This window comes from Pelophylax lessonae, assembly GCF_965119305.1.
Source record: "Pelophylax lessonae genome assembly, chromosome: 3".
NCBI classification, from domain to species: Eukaryota; Metazoa; Chordata; class Amphibia; order Anura; family Ranidae; genus Pelophylax; species Pelophylax lessonae.
In genome coordinates this window covers 119326438-119343777 of record NC_138770.1, presented here as the reverse complement: position 1 = coordinate 119343777, position 17340 = coordinate 119326438, and the positions used below count along the sequence as shown (strand labels likewise).

Here is a 17340-nt window from a genome sequence, read left to right as displayed (position 1 = left end):
CATGTTGGGTATCTATTTACTCGGCGTAACATTATCTTTCACATTATGGAAAACAATTGGGCTAACTTTACTGGTTTCTTATTTTTTAATTAAAAAAAGTGATTTTTTTCCCAAAAAATTGCGTTTGGAAGACCGCTGCGCAAATACGGTGTGATAAAAAATATTGCAATAATCTCCATTTTATTCTCTAGGGTCTCTGCTAAAATAAAATATATAATGTTTGGGGGTTCTAAGTAGTTTTCTAGCAAAAACAACTGATTTTAGCTTGTAAACACCAAATGTCAAAAATAGGCCTAGGCAAGTGGCTAGGATGCATGATGATGCTCCTTGGATGTTTAGGCCCCTCTATATGGCTAGGCTGTGAAAAAGTCTCACACATGTGGTATTGCCATACTCAGGAGGAGTGGCAGAATGTATTTTGGGGTGTCATTTTTGCGATGTACATGCTATGTGTTAGGAATATCCTATAAATTGACAACTTTGTGTAAAAAAAAAAAGTTTTTATTTTTTTCCCACATTTTCCAAAAACTTGTGGAAAAAAATGACATGTTCAAAGGACCCATAATGCCTCATAGAATATACGTTGGAGTGTTTGCTTTCCAAAATGGGGTAATTTTGTGGACTTTTCCATTGTATTGTTGCTCTAGGGCCTTGAAAAGTGTGATAGGTAGTAAGAAAGTTTTATGTGTATTTATGCTCCTAAAACGCCTTATGGTGCTACTTGGACGTGGAGTCTCTTTTTGTGGCCAGGCTGTGTAAAAGTCTCACACATGTGGTATCACCATACTCAGAAGGAGTAGCAGAATGAATTTTGGGGTGTCATTTTTGCTGTGTACATGCTATGTGTTAGAAATAGCTTATAAATTGACAACGTTTTGGGAAAAAAAAAGAAAAAAAAAATGTTTTCTTCATTTTCCCAAGAATTGTGGGAAAAAATTATAACTTCAAAAAACTCACCATGCCTCTTACTAAATACCTTGGACTGTCTACTTTACAAAAAGGGGTCATTTGGGGGGTATTTGTACTGTCCTGACATTTCAGGGCCTCAAGAAAGGAGATAGGCCATCAGTACATCTGGTGTGATCAATTTTCAGTAATTGGTACCATAGCTTCTAGACTCAATAACTTTCACACAGACTAAATAATATACACTAATTTGGGTTAATTTTACCAGAGATATGTAGCAGTATAAATTTTGGCCCAAATGTATGAAGAAAAATTAATTTTTTGCAAAATTTTATAATAGAAACTAAAAAAAAGTGTTTTTTTTGCAAAATTTTTGCTCTTTTTTTGCTTATATCACGAAAAAAAAAAACCCCAGTTGTGATCAAATACCACCAAAAGAAAGCTCTATTTGTGTGAAAAAAATGATAAAAATTTTGTTTGGTTACAGTGTAGCATGACTGAGCAATTGTCATTCAAAGTGTGAGAGTGCTGAAAGCTGAAAATTGGTCTGGGCAGGAAGGGGGTCTAACTGCTCTGTATGGAAGCGGTTAAACTATTGACTTTGGAGTCCTTTAAACACTTCAGCTCGGAAAGGTTTTACCCCGTTAATGACCAGGCCATTTTTTGTGATTCGGCACTGCGTTACTTTAACAAAAAATTGCGCGGTCGTGCGACACTGTACCTAAATACAATTTATGTTTTTTCCCACAAATAGAGCTTTCTTTTGGTGGTATTTGATCACCTCTGCCGTTTTTAGATTTTGCGATATAAACAAAAAAAGTGACAATTTTGGAAAAAAAAAAAAAAAAAAAAAATTTTTTTTACTTTCTGCTATAAAACATTCCCAATAAAAAAAAAATTAAAAAATCAAATTTTTTATCAGTTCAGGCCAATTTGTTTTCTGCTACATATTTTTGGTAAAAAAAAATCCAAAAAGCGTATTTTAATTGGTTTGTGCAAAAGTTAAAGCGTTTACAAACTACGGGATAGATTTTTGGACTTATTTTTTTTTGTTTTTATTAGTAATGGCGGCGATCAGCGATTTTAAGCGGGACTGCGATATTGACGCGGACAGATCGGACACCTAACTGACATTTTTGACACTTTTTGGGGATCAGTGACATTAATACAGTAATCAGTGCCAAATAATATGCACTTTTACTGTACGACACTGGCAGGGAAGGGTTTAACACTGGGGGTGATCAAAGGGGTTAAAGTATGCCTGTGGGTGCTTACTCACTGTGGGGGGGGGGGGGGGGGTTCTGTGACAGGCACAGAGAGATCGGGGTTTCAGCTTAGCTGAAACTCCTGACCTCTCCCTGCCTGTGTGACAGACGACTCTCCTGCTTTGTTTACATAAGCAGGCAGGTCTTCTGTCCGTTTCTCTGACGATTGCGGGAGGCCGGCGGCAATCGCGGCCGCTCCTCCCATGGTGTCTAAACACAGCGGGAGCGCTGCTCTGGCGGCACGCGAGACCGCGTGCACAAAATCACGTAGATCTACGTGATTTTGAGCAGCCGAGCCGCCCTGCCGCAGTATATCTGCGGTGGGCGGTCATTAACTGGTTAAAGCCCACCATGGTAGTTTTCCTACGGACTTTTGGTGATATAAGCAACTTCACCATTTTTTTTTCTTCTGTACATGGCTGTTCCATTAGAGGTGTGTCTACTCTTACCCGGTATGAGCAACTTTTCATTGCTGAAGAGCCTATTCCACATATGGTTTTTGAGTTATACCAGTTGCTGGGTTCTACCACTGGCATTGGCAAGCCCATATATATATATATATATCCAGGAATAGGAAAAGGATCTGGGGGTGGAGTTCTCTGCGGTGCAGCTGGCTCGCCTGTATCAGCTTACACACACTGGCTCGACTAAATCTAAAACTCAGGAAACTAACTTGAAGATCATGTTATGCTGGTAACGGGTGCCTGCTGTTCTGTCAAGGATCTACCTCTCGTCCCTGATCGTTTTTAGAGAGGCTGCGGCAATCGCGGTACAATACTACACTTATGGTGGATTGCCCCGTGATTAGACCTTTTTGGGAGGATGTTGAAAACCAGATAAGGATTATACTTGGCCTTGACAGTCCCTTCTCTCCTTCATAACTCTCCTATGCCGATCAGTCAATACAAAAGTGTACTTCCTCGCCTGCTGAACCTGGCCAATTGCATACTCCAGCTCTATTGGAAGTGCACACAAGTTCCTAGCCGAGAGAAGTGGATCAACAGGGTTATGGTGATAAGAGAAGCAGAGGATTGGGTGGCAACCTTGAAAAGGCACATGCGAGCGCATTAACCACATTGCCACACTTGCGGTCGCCGTACCCGCTGATTAGCTTCCCCTGTGGTAAATAGGCCCACGCAACCCGCTATCGGTCCCGCAAAACAACGTACAGGTACGTCATTTCGCGGGACAGAGCCGACCTGCCGCAGTTAAACTACTGCGATTGGTCGGCAAGCGGTTAAAAGGAGGAGGTCCCTCCATGGCTTCAATCTCATGGGGGCTGAGGTGAAAGGTGCTTCCCGAGAGAGGGCACTGCTAGCTCCAGCACCACATTAGGAACACAGGTCTCTATGTTCATGCAGCAAATCCCCCCCCCCCCCCCAGTTAGAAAGCATCCCCTAGGGACACATTTAACCCCTTGATCGCCCCTGGCGGTAACCTCTTCCCTGCCAGTGTCATTAGTACAGTAACCGTGCATATTTTTAGCACGGATTACTGTAGTAATGTCACTGGTCCCCCCCCCCCCCCCCAAAATTGTCAAAAATGTCAGGTGTCAGATCTGTCCGCCGCAATGTCGCAGTCCCTCTAAAAATCACTAGTAAAAAAGGATATAAATATTCCCCTAGTTTGTAGACGCGATAACTTTTGCACAAACCAACCAATATACACTTATTAGGAATGTTATATAGCAGATAGTAAAAAATATATTTTTTTTTTTCAGAAATGTTGCTTTTTTTTATATAGTGCAAAAAATAAAAATTGCACATGTGATCAAATACCACCAAAAGAAAGCTCCATTTGTGGGGAAAAAAAAGACATCAATTTTATTAGGGTACAGCGTTACACAACCACGGAATTGTCTGGTAAAGTTACGCAATGCAAAAAATGGCCTGTCATTAAGGGGGTAAATTCTACCGGTCCAGAAGTGGTTAACCTATTATAGCGGTGATCACTGATGTGAGCGATTATGTCTTTCATGAGAGTGCAGATATGTGCCTGCGTGTTTTTTTTTTTTCTCCTTTTTGTTTTTTTTCTTCCTTTTGGTTAGTATGTTGGCCCCTCTCAGAGGTTCTCTCACTCTGATATTCTCAGCAATTCCCCACTTGAGTGGCATGATCGCAGTATGCATAAATTTTGCATCTTGGTGGTGTGTGCAAGGCAACGAGGTTAAAATTTGATTTCTGTCTTACTGTAAAATCCCTTTCTTGGATGTTTGACGGACACAGCTCCAGAATCTTCTGGACCATTGGGACACCCCAAAGTAGTGGCAAACCTAAGGGGTTGGAAAATGACACAGCAAAAAAAAATTCCCAAAGGCTAAAACACCTAGCCAACCAGGTAACATGGAGCTCAACCAGAACTGGAGCTCACCTGAAAAAACATACACCCTCAAAGAGTACTAGCCCTCTCAAACAGAAGTCTGCAAAACCTTGCGGCCAAAAGAAGCATCCGCAGATGCCAGCACATCTAATTTGTAAAATTTTGTGAAAGTGTGCACAGGTGGCCGCTTTTCAAACCTGCATCACTGATGCCTGATGGCGGAAGGCCCAGGAGGCACTAAGCGCCTGCATAGATTGCACCTTAACAGGGAAAGGAGGAACCTGACCCTTGATCGAATAGGCCTGCACCACCGTCTGTCAGATCCATCTAGAAATGGTCTCAGCAGAAGCGGCCAACCCCTTGAGAGGTCCATCCATAAGGAAAAATAGTGAGTCTGATTTCCTAAACAACTCGGTTGCCGCCAGGTACACCCTGATCGCCCGAACCACATCCAGAGAATGCAAGGCAATCTCCTTAGGATGCTTAGGTTTAGGACACAGGGAAGGCAAAACAATGTCTTCATTCAGATGGAAACCAGAGACAAACTTGTGAACGAACGACTGAGATGGGCGAAGCACCATTTTATCTCTGAACCACCAAGTAAGGTGAACGATGAGAGAAGGCAGCCAGCTCCGACACCCTGCGTGCAGAAGTAATAGCCACCAAGAAGGCTACCCTTCTGTGACAATGTAAGAAGAGGAATCTCACGAATATTTTCGAAAAGCGGTTTCTGAAGAACCAACAGTACCAAGTTGAGATCCCACAGGGGCAACGGAGACCACACTGGGGGAGCCAAGTGGCGAACCCCCTAAACAAAGGTGCGAACCAAAGTATGTGTAGCCGAAGGACGTTGAAAGAAAAAAATAGCCAAGTCCGAAACCTGCCCCTTGATGGTACCCAAGGCCAAGTGCTGTTCTACACCTCTTTGGAGGAATGCCAAAATTCGAGCTACCGAAAAAAGGGGGGAAACCCCCAGAGACTCACACCACGCAATGAACGACTTCCAGATGCGATGGTAAATCTTCCTAGAGGTAGAATTCTGAGTTTTTAACAGTGTGGGGATCACCGAGTCAGACGACCCCCTATCCTTCAGTACCTGGCTTTCAACAGCCAAGCCATTAAGACCAGCGACTGTAAAGCAGGATGGAATATCTGCCCTTGAGCCAATAGGTCTTCTCTGAGAGGGAGTCCCCAAGGGACATCGACGACCAGCCATACTAGATCTGCATACCAAGACAGGCAAGGCAAGTCTGGGGCCATTGGGAAGACCGGAATTCCTTTTGCCTTGATCCTTTGCAAAAGTCTTGGCAGACGTTTTAGAGGGGGAAAGGCGTATATCAGACGATACTGGCCCCAAGGAGCCACTACTGCGTCTGTGGCGTCGGCCAGAGGATCCTGAGACCTCACCACAAACCTCTGCACCTTCCTGTTGAGACGAGAGACCAACAGGTATACCTCGGAAGTTCCCCACCGGAGACACCGCTGATGAAACCCCTCTGGGTGAAGCGACCATTCCCCCTGGTCCAATCCTGTTGACTGAGGTAATGCGCCTGCCGATTTTCCACCCCTGGAATATGCACAGCAGAGAGGGCTGGAACTAAACATTCCGCCCACCTTAGAACGCCGGCTACTTCACGAGCCGCTAGGACACTTTTTGTGCCCCCTTGGTGATTGATCGGCCGTGGCATTGTCCGATTGAATCTATACCGGGCACCCCTGAAGACGACCTGTCCAATGGACCAGACAAAGTCCGATTGCCCGAAGTTCCATTATAGTCATTGGTAGTCTGGACTCCTCCAGAGTCCAAACCCCCTGAGAACAATCTGTGCCCAAGACATCTCCCCACCCAGACAGGTTGGCATCCGTGGTGACCACCATCCAGTACAGGGGAAGGAAGGCTTTTCCCTGTCGAAGCGCCTGTGAGCGAAGCCACCAAATCAGAGACCCTCTCATACCTTGATATCGATAGAGGCCAGAAGATCCCCTTGAAGGGATGCCACTACTGTACGAATGGACACCATCTGGAACTTCTCTATCCGCAGAAAGCAGTTCAGGGCTTTGAGGTCCAGGATAGGACAAAAACTTTGCCTGCCTTCCTGGGAACTGTAAACAGGTTTGAATAAAAACCCTGAAAACGTTCCGAGTTTGGAACCGGTACAATCACCCCTTGCAGTAGCAAATCTTGTACCACCCCGAACAGACCACACAAGCGGTCTGGGGACAAACACTCTGGAGGAAAAGACTGAAATTTGATCTTGTAGCCGGATCAAATCAGCACGCGTACACACCTGTCTTCAATTAGGGAGGTCCACGGGTCCCAAAAGAAGCAAAGCCGTCCCCCTACCCCAAATACTGGTGAGGGTGCCCCTTCAGGCAGAAGAGGGCTTGTTTGCAGGCCTGGAAGGACCTGCTCTCGGCTTAACAGGGCAGGGCCTCTTGGAACCTCCGGAGGCGGACCTAACGGATTTGGATCCTTTGTCCTGAGAAACGAAAAGGCTGCTTATGAGCTGAGAAGAAAAGGACGATGTCTGTGACGAGACTCTCGGTCCCTGGAAACCTGTGGGAGGAGAGTACTCTTCCCTCCTGTAAGTCCTTTAATGATTTCATCCAGGGAAGACCCGAACAGGCGATCACCCACAAAAGGGAGATCCGATAAGACCTTCTTGGAAGCTTGGTCAACAGACCAGCATTTCAGCCATATCATGCGCTGAAGGACCCCTGCTGTCACGGACAGCCTAGAAACTAAGGTAGCCACATCCAGAGAGGCATCACAGACAAACTGCAATCCCTGGACCACCAGCTCTGCAGAGGCAGAGGGAAGCTGTTCCCCCTCCAGATCCAGGCCCAAAAGCTTTACCCATTCCCTCAAGGTCTGGGACACCAAGGCAATGGCGAACGCCTGCCTAAGGACTGAATTGGTCATAGTGAACATGTGTTGGACCAAGGTCTCTGCTCTCCTATCAAACAGGGGTCTTTAAAAGCAAGAGATTCCTCCACTGGAATTAGGATGGATTTATTCAGCCTGGAAACCTGAGAATTAACCACAGGTGGGACTGTCCACTTTTTAAACAGGGACTCTTAAAAGGGATACCTTCTAGGGAATCTTAGACACCGCCACATTGTGTGTAGGGCAATCCCACTGACTCATGACAATTTTGTCAAAATAGGCGGGTAAAGGGAAAACCTTTGCCGATTTTGAGCATTTTCGGATACCGAAGGTGACCGACGCCTCCGATGCAACCGCAGCCTCCATTTTTTAAAGTTTCCCACAGCGATACAATCAATGCATCCACCAGCGCTTTTTCATGCGTGGCTGTAGTAGAAGAGGAACCATCCTCACCTTCAGAGCACTCGGGGTGCATGGATGCAGACCCATTAGGATAACTCATGCCCGGGGAAGCCAGATCAGACTCAGGATCTGAAAAGACAGAGGAGGCAGGTGAAGGTGGTGGACGCTTTTTACTGGTCCTTTTATGCAGGACCATATCAACCTTAAACACTAAGGACTCCAGCGCCGCAGCCATTGCAGAGTGAACTGGGATTCAGAAAGGCCCGCCGCCTCTTAGAAGGGATCAGGTGGTGAAATGGGCTCCAGGGACTCCGTGGTTAACCAGGGCAACTACACAGGCAAAAATGAGAAAACACTGCTTAGTGACCCACCCGCCGCTGTGCCAGTGGCACCACAGGCCCCAGCACAACCAGCCGCTGCTATAGCAGAGAGAGAGCTGCAAGGCACCCACATGAACTCACCACCCCAGTAAGGCACAGAGCAGAGTGCCAGATGCTACACACCATGCGGTGATCAGAGAGAAAGGAAGTCCAGGAGTCAGCACTAGAGGTCCACCGCCGCAATCACCGCCCATAAGGCTCCAAAAACATGGCCACCCCTGTATTCAATGCGAAACCACAAGAAAATGGCCGCCGATATTACAGCCAGCCATCCACATACGTGACCCACGGGGTACATTTTGGCAGTAAAAGGGGGCCCTGGCAGGAGCCCCCACCAGGACAACTTCCTCTAAAAAAATGCACCTGGATAGGTATGGTCACCCCCTGGGGGGGGGGGGGGTTGAAGGAGGGGGAAGCTAGGTGTGGGTAATTGGGGGATGGTCCACAAGGGACCCTGACATATGGTGGGGGCACTGTGTGGGAAGGAGGGGAACACAGGGGCCTGACCGTCGCAGGGAGGGGCCCATGTCCACCCCATCATCGGGGTGGGGCAATGCTGCAGGCAGACCACTGCACCATCGGAATGGGGGTGCTGCGGCTCAGGCCGGGACCAGGTCGTAAGCACCCTCGCGAGACTTAACTCGTAAGCTAGTCCCCTGTCCAGTGGGGCTATGTTGCGGCCAACCTAGCTCGGAGGTGAGGCCTGCACGCGGTTGCTGGCTGGACTGGAGTGACCATAAGGATTTCAACTATCCAGTCCGTCGCCAAGTCCAGCAGTTGATTGTAGTTTTCACAGGAACAGAAAATAATAAAAAAAGAAGAGGAAAAAAAAAATTCTGTTTTAAAGAAAAAAATGCTCAGACCAGAGATCCCAGCAAGAAACTAGGTCCTTCCTTCTGACTAGGCAGAAAAAAAAAATGAGTGCCTATAGCAGGGAGGGCGAGTATATCCCCTGGGTCTGCCCCATAGGCGTGGCAAAGTTTTTTCCTGCCTAGTGTCCTACTCATGTAGGGGGCAGCCTAACCCAATGGTCAAGATGATTCTGGAGCGGTGTCCATCAATGAACGAAAGAAAATTATTTTTTTCACTTTAACTTTATTACTATCACAAAGGGGCTAAAAAGTCTCCTATGTGATAGCACCGGGCAGATAGACCACTATGCTTCCATGAAGATTTTTAGACCCACAATGTATCCCCTGCCCTTCACAGTAGCTAATCAACTATAAATTGCAATGCTTCCTTTGTTTTAACAGCAACGGAATGACAGCTCTAAAACTGGAAATCCTGAGAGCGGAGTGATTCCAATATTAATATACAGCAGAGGAGATCAAGGAATGGATGTACGATCTTCTCCCACTCTTTATCCTGACAGTTTATTGTGGTTTTGGGCTCCAGGGCAGAACGAGGTGGCGCCACACTGCCTCCACTGTAAAAGTGATCAGGCAGCTATGCAGCTGCCTGGTTGACTTTTACATGACCACTAGCTGATCAAAATTGGTAACAAGGTCATGGCTGTTCCTGCCCCCATAAGCTTGTTTTAAATGCTTCACTCAGGACATATGTAGTACACCCTGACAAATTGGGGAATAGAAATGCGTGATTAACCCCTTGGTGCAGGGCGTATGCAAATATGCGTCGTCCTGGTACTGGGAGGCTTTATTTGCAGGAATTGACTGGCGCCTAACAAAGCTCTTGATCACTGATTGCTAATGGAGTTTTCAGATCACGTGACAGCCAATCATGAGGTCACATAACCTTAAACCCCGGCCCCCTGCATTCTAAACCCCTTAAAGGGCCGAGTTAATCTAAGCATTTTGTGCTATTCGCTTTGAACAAATTATACATACATACATGCAAACATTTAGCTTCTAATAAGGTTGCGAACAGGACCTTCTCACATGGTTATGGACTACAGTATAAAACTGGCTAAATATAAAGCCATAATCAATTTTAATAGATATGGATTAATTTATTGGGGACAGGGCCACTCTAATATCAAGCTGTAAATGCGACTCACCTCTACTAGGGCAGTTTTGTCATACTCCATCCTGTGGATGTAGATACACTGGCTGAGGACAGAGTACCACCTCTCCAATTCATCCACTGTCAGATTGCAGCTTTTCTTTACCACAGTATTAAGCAGTTTCTAGAATGGTGAAATATAGATCAGGAATCAGACCATTGTGGGCAAGCCAACACCAGATATCTACATTACATAAGAAATCAGTATCATTACCCCTAGCTTGTTGTGGTCAACTATCAAAGGTGGCTCTGGTTCAAGGTTCTCGTGCAGGTCCTTGTGTAGCATTTTGCTTCCAGGATTACCTATGTCAGAACAAACAAGGTGCATGTTAAGCAGATATTAAATGGGTTTGAAGGAAAAACATGAGAACATTACCAGAAAACTGGTACAGATCAAGTGTCAAGCCATTTTTTTTTTTGTTTTTGGAGTAGCGAATGGTAAAGCCGCAGTTACGTTTTTATTTTCTGTCTGTGTTCCATGTAGGAGATTGTCTCATAAATGGCAAGTTTAATGACAATTTTCCACAAAAAATTCCCCTTGCATTCCAGCACATAATATATTCCCCATCCACTATTCAAATACTTGCTCCTGTATTTCCATACAAGTAGGCAGCCTACCATAAAAAACCTCCTTCGTAGTAGACCCCCCCTCAGATCTGTCTTCTTGACAAAACAGGCTAGATATTAGAAGTGTGCCCCCGAGGCTCTAGCTCTGTCAAACACCGCATATTTCTAAGTGGATTCTCTAAACTGTTGCTGCTACAGAGGTAGTGTTTTCCTTGATCGAGTCACAGCTGGGTTGTGCTCTTCTAACCTCCTGTAATGGCAGGACAAACGGGGTCAGCTACTGAGGGCTGCTCACAACCCACACGTATGGAGGGGGCCAGGAGCAACTATCTGAACAGCAAAAAAGTTACTACAGGATGTCAGCTGTGCACAGGATCACTTATTTACAAGTGATCCTACACTTCAAGGTGTGGGCGGTGCCTCGCTTTCGCTGTGAATAGACACAGCCATAGCCGATCTGCAGGTGCCGGTTACTCGATGTCCGCTAGCACCCACTGATCATTAGGCAGAGACACAGAACTGTGATCTGCAAACAAGGCAGATCGCCAGTCTGACGGGGAAGGGATGGAGTTTGTGTCCCTGCAAAGCCAGGAATAAATTGAATCTATTCCCCTATTAAAAAGCACCATATACAGTTCACAAACACTGGTTAGGCACACAGTTAACCCTTTGATCACCCCTGTTAACCCCTTCCCAGCCAGGGTCATTAGTACAGTGACAGCGCATATTTTTGTCATTGATTTACTGTCACTGGTTCCCAAAAACTGTCCAAAGTTGCTCATCCCCATCATTACTAGTAAATAAAACTATCGCATAGCTTAAAGACACAGTAACTTTTGCGCAAACCAGTCAATATATGCTTGTTGGGATTTTGCTTACCAAAAATATGTAGCAGAATACATATTGGCCTAAGTTTATGAAGAAACTATTTTTTTTTTTCTATTGCATAGGTTTTATAGCAAAAAGTAAAAAAAAAAAAAAGTTTTTCAAAACGGTTAGTCTGTTTTTTGTTTATAGCGCAAAAAATAAACAGAGATGGCCAAATACCAACAAAAGAAAGCTATTTTTTGAGGAAAAAAAGCACAAAATTTTTTTGGGTACAGCATGGCACAACCACGCAATTGTCAGTTAAAACGTGAAGGGGGGTAAATCTTTCGAAAATCAAATGGTCAAATTGGTGATAAAGGCATGATAATTTTTTGTGAAAAATAAGTCTGGTGCGCTAAATTCTAAAGTGTCATTCCCAAGTGAAATAACTTAGTGACAAAATAAATAGGATAACCGTATACTAAAATATCTATCACATAATCCACCAACGTGAGAAAATTCATAAATATGTGTTCCACGAGAAATATTGTGCAAATTCCCCTGATGGGGGTGTATCAAAAAATATCCAAACAAATTCCCGGTTCAAAGTCCAAAGCCTTGAATGCAAAATAAACCTGTAAAAAGTTGTTGCTTAATCCAATTCAAACAGTGCTCCCATGTTGACATGACAATTCGATATCTCACCACCTAGCAAGTTTGCTTTTTACCAGCAGATTAATAAGGGCGAAAAGGTAGCCATCTCCAGAGAATAGACCCCTCGTGATAGGAGAAATATGTACCCTCTTCCCACACCACTCAAAAGGGTGAATGGGCCTCTTACCAAATGCTGAAAATTCCTAAGCATATAATAATTCTCTTATTGGTATCTCTTCCTGCCGTCACTCCTGATCCCCTCTGGGGTAGATATGCTGAGAATCTCCTGTGGTCTCACACTCCATCCCATCCCAAAATACTCTTGAATGTCCTTTGCTGAATTTTTTGAATGGCAGTCTAATCACACTGACTTTTGATGACACAGTCCTGCCAACTCGAACATTGGCCAGGTCCCCCCAAATAATGCAATCATTCATAACCATTGTCTTGCCATTGAGTACAATGTTTTGGCTTCCACATAATACTGCTGACTTTGTTTCCAGATGCTGTCTCTATATACTCCGATTTGTTATACAGCAGCTCACCCAGCTGAGTGAGCTGCTGTATAACAAGTCGGAAAGCCCTGCCCCATAGCATAGCTTCATTAAAGAAACAAACTTACAGCACGACAGTACAGGCTGTGGGTGCAAGATTCAGCAAGACAGTAGAAGCTGCGGGTTCCGGATTAGGCAGGAGAAGTTGCCGTCAGACTTGGGACAGCTGTGCACATCCCCTATCCCTCCTCTGCTAAGGGCTATGCAGAGCAGGGAAGGTTCTGTGTGCAGATGCCAGGACAGGAGGGCTGTCACATGTAGACACAGAAAGTGAGCTTGTGTATATACAAGTGCCAGTAGTGAACAGTAAGTGCTGGGCCAGAGGTAGTGGGGAACTCTGTTTCGCCATGATCTGGCTGAAAAAAAAAGTCATATTATATATACTGTATATACAGGTGCATCTCAAAAAAATAGATCAAAAAGTGAGTTTTAGTAATTCAAACAGTGAAACTCATATTATATAGATTCATTACACACTGAGTGATATATTTCAAGCATTTCCTGCTTTTAATTTGGATTATGGCTTAACACTAGTGAAAACCCAAAATTCAGTATCTCATAAAACTAGATTATATAAGACCAATTAAAAAAGGATTTTTATTACAGAAATGTTGGCTTACTAAAAAGTATGTCTATGTACAGTATAGTATGCACTCAATACTTGGTCGGGGCTCCTTTTGCATTAATTACTGCATGGCATGAAGGCGATCAGCCTGTGGCACTGTTGAGGTGTTATGAAAGCCCAGGTTGCTTTTATAGCAGCAGATTGTCTGCATTGTTGGGACTGGTGTCTCATCTTCTTGACAAGACCCCACAGATTCTTTATGGGGTTTAAGTGAGGCAAGTTTGCTGGCTTTTCAAGCACAGTGATCATTAAACCAGGTATTGGTACTTTTGGCAGTGTGGGGAGGTACCAAGTCCTGCTGGAAAATTAAATCAGCATCTCCGTAAAGCTGATCAGCAGAGGGAAGCATGAAGTGCTCTAGAATTTCCTGGTAGAGGGCTGCGCTGACTTTGGACTTGATAAAACACAGTGGACCAACACTAGCCGATGACATGGCTCCCTAAATCATCACTGACTGTGGAAACTTCACACTGGACCTCATGCAACTTGGATTCTGTGCCTCTCCACTCTTTCTTCAGACTCTGGGACTTGGATTTCCAAATGAAAATGCAAAATTTTCCACAGTCTGGGACGATTTGGGGATCCATGCCATCTACCACTGTTGGTCCGCTGTGTTTTATCAAGTCCAAAGTCGGCACAGCCCTCTACCAGGAAATTCTAGAGCACTTCATGCTTCCCTCTGCTGACCAGCTTTATGGAGATGCTGATTTAATTTTCCAGCAAAAGTACCAATACCTGGTTTAATGATCATAGTATCACTGTGCTTGATTGGCCAGCAAACTCGCCTGACCTAAACCCTATAGAGAATCTGTGGGGTACTTTCAAGAGGAAGATGAGAAACACCAGACCTAACAATGCAAATGAGCTGAAAGAGACTATCAAAGAAACCTTGGCTTCCATAACACCTCAGCAGTGCCACAGGCTGATCACCTTCATGCCATGCCGCATTGATGCAGTAATTCATGCAAAGGGAGCCCCGACCAAGTATTGAGTGCATACTTTACTGTACATGGACATACTTTTTATCAAGTCAACATTTCTGTAATAAAAATCCTTTTCTTTATTGGTCTTATGTAATATTCTAGTTTTCCGAGATACTGAATTTTGGGTTTTCACTAGCTGTAAGCAATAATCAAAAAAAAAAAAAGCTTGAAATGTATTCACTGTGTATTGCACATCCATATAAATTATATGAGTTTCACTTTTTGAATTGAATTACTGAAAAAAAATGTACTTTTTAATATTCTAATTTTAGGAGATGCACCTGTATATATCTCCCAGCATATACTCTCATATGCAGCTTCTTTGTTTTCCTCTATGTAAGCCATAGCTATTGATAGAAAATGCATCTCACATGACAGTAGTCATTAAGGTGAGACCGACATCTAGCTCCTGATATTTGATATTTTAAGATGATGTTTGACTAAGGATCCAGAAGTGGTTGCTGCTTTGATTATCCAGCTGCTCAACATTTACAACCAGATGGATTCTTTGGGCATAACCTTTCCACACAGCACCAGACTCCCTCTGTCTTCAGAAAGCTCCAAGAACCAGACACAAATACTGATTGAATATACAACCCCAATTCCAAAAAAGTTGGCACACTGTGTAAAATCTACATAAAAACAGAATGCAATGATTTACAAATCTCATCCATATTTTATGAGCAAAAGAAAAGATTAAATGTTTAAACTGAGGTTGTTATTTTCCCCCAGGAGTTATCAATGTTGGCAAAATTTGGAGTGATATAAATGTATAGAAGTATTATGCAATTTATTTTTTTTCGTTTTTTATTCTTATTCAGCTTTTTTTTCTGTTCTTGTTGTTTATGACTTTATGTACTGTGAAAATTAATAAAAACAAACAAGAAAAAATGTTTAAACTGAGAAAAAACGTTTCAACTGAGAAAATGTACCATTTTTAGTAAAAAAATACATTTAAAAAATAGGGTAATTTTTTAAATTGATGGCTTAAACAAAGTTGCGACAGGACCACGTTTACCATGGTGTAGCATTAATAAATACAAGTCGCGCTAAAAAAATGATCAAACATTAATTGAAATGTATCAAACGGTGAAATTAATAGTCCATAAAGTCCGTAGAAACCAGATAATATAGACGTGACTAAGGGGTATCCGTGTAGATGGAAGGCTTACCATAATTCGATAAAAATCATGCCAAATGAAAACCAACGATTCCAGAGATTCGGCAAGGGCTATACACGATCAATCTCACAATCCAGAACGATCCCCTCAATGGTATGGTTATATGTGAAATAAAAATAGGAACGCCATAGCGTAAAACCAAAATAACAAATAGAAAAAACAAAATAGAAAAAATAGCAATTTATAGGGATGTGAATCACCAAAAAATCCAGTGATAATAAAGTGCTCATAGGAAATGGATAAACATAAATCCAGATGTGATGTGAAGTGAGACGTCCACCACCAGAACAGACCAATAAGATACTTTTTACATCTGGTAAGGAGTAACAGGCTAAATGGTAAATCCAGACACCTCCACCAATAGGAATGCAGCTTACCAGAAAACGTAATAAAAACGCTCATAGAAAAATCCACAAAGGATCCCAAACGTGCTAGAGCTGTATCAACACCAATCCTAAATGACCTTACCAGATGATGGTATATAATAGGCAGATATTGATGGCAGGCATGTGCAGAGGATTGAGGACCGGATCTCATATGGCAGCAAATAGAGGCTCAGGATGATGTGGACAGATTTCAGCCATAGAATAAAAAGAGGGGCGCCATAGCATGACCTGGTAAGGTCATTTAGGATTGGTGTTGATGATCCAGCTCTAGCACGTTTGGGATCCTTTGTGGATTTTTCTATGAGCGTTTTTATTACGTTTTCTGGTAAGCTGCATTCCTATTGGTGGAGGTGTCTGGATTTACCATTTAGCCTGTCACTTTTTACATCTGGTAAGGAGTATCTTATTGGTCTGTTCTGGTGGTAGACGTCTCACTTTCTTCACATCACATCTGGATTTATGTTTATCCATTTCCTATGAGCACTTTATTATCACTGGATTTTTTGGTGATTCACATCCCTATAAATTGCTATTTTTTCTATTTGTTATTTTGGTTTTACGTTATGGCGTTCCTATTTTTATTTCACATATAACCATACCATTGAGGGGATCGTTCTGGATTGTGAGATTGATCGTGTATAGCCCTTGTCGAATCTCTGGAATCGTTTTCATTTGGCATGATTTTTTATCGAATTCTGGTAAGCCTTCCATCTACACGGGTACCCCTTAGTCACGTCTATATTATCTGGTTTCTACGGACTTCATGGACTATTAATTTCACCGTTTAATACATTTCAATGAATGTTTGATAATTTTTTTAGCGTGACTTGTATTCATTATTGTTCTTTGGGGTGTTGGTCACACTTGAAGTTGCTGCTTCATATTTTGGTTGGATTAGCGCAGTTGTTTTTTCTATTTACATGGTGTAGCATTGCCTCTACTTAAACAGCTGGGAACTGAGACCAGTTGCTGGAGTTTTGGCAAAAGCATGTTGTCACATTCTTGCCTGACATAGGAATCCAACTGCCTAACGGTCCTGGGTCGTGCTTTGTTGTATTTTTTCGTGTAACGATGCACCAAAAATTTCCAATTGGTGAAAGGTCTAGACTGAAAACAGGCTAGTTAATACTCTTCTAATATGAAGCCATGCTGTTGCCATAGATGTAGTATAAGGTTTAGCATTGTCCTGCTGATATATGCAAGGCCTTCCATGAAAAGAATACGTTGTCTGGATATAAGCATATACTGCTCTAAAACCTGGATCTAGCTTTCAGCATTGATAGTGCCTTTCCAGACGTGCAAGCTGCCCAATCCATACGCACCCCCCATACCATCAGAGAAGCAGGATTTTGAACGGATAAGCCAGAAGGTCCCTCACCTCTAAGTCCACGGGATAGTCAAA

At 43.4% G+C, this 17340-nt stretch overlaps 1 protein-coding gene across 4 annotated transcripts in view; it reads right to left on the bottom strand.

Moving 5' to 3' along the window:
• The window catches only part of ATAD2B (ATPase family AAA domain containing 2B), a 346270-nt gene that overhangs the window by 4706 nt on the left and 324224 nt on the right, over positions 1 to 17340 (bottom strand). For all 4 annotated transcript variants that reach the window (XM_082251749.1, XM_082251750.1, XM_082251751.1 and 1 more), the window contains exons 26-27: positions 10396 to 10484; positions 10177 to 10305 (exon numbers count right to left, since the gene is read on the bottom strand). In XM_082251749.1, coding sequence (XP_082107875.1) covers positions 10177 to 10305; positions 10396 to 10484 — 218 coding nt within the window. The remainder of the gene's footprint in view (positions 1 to 10176; positions 10306 to 10395; positions 10485 to 17340) is intronic.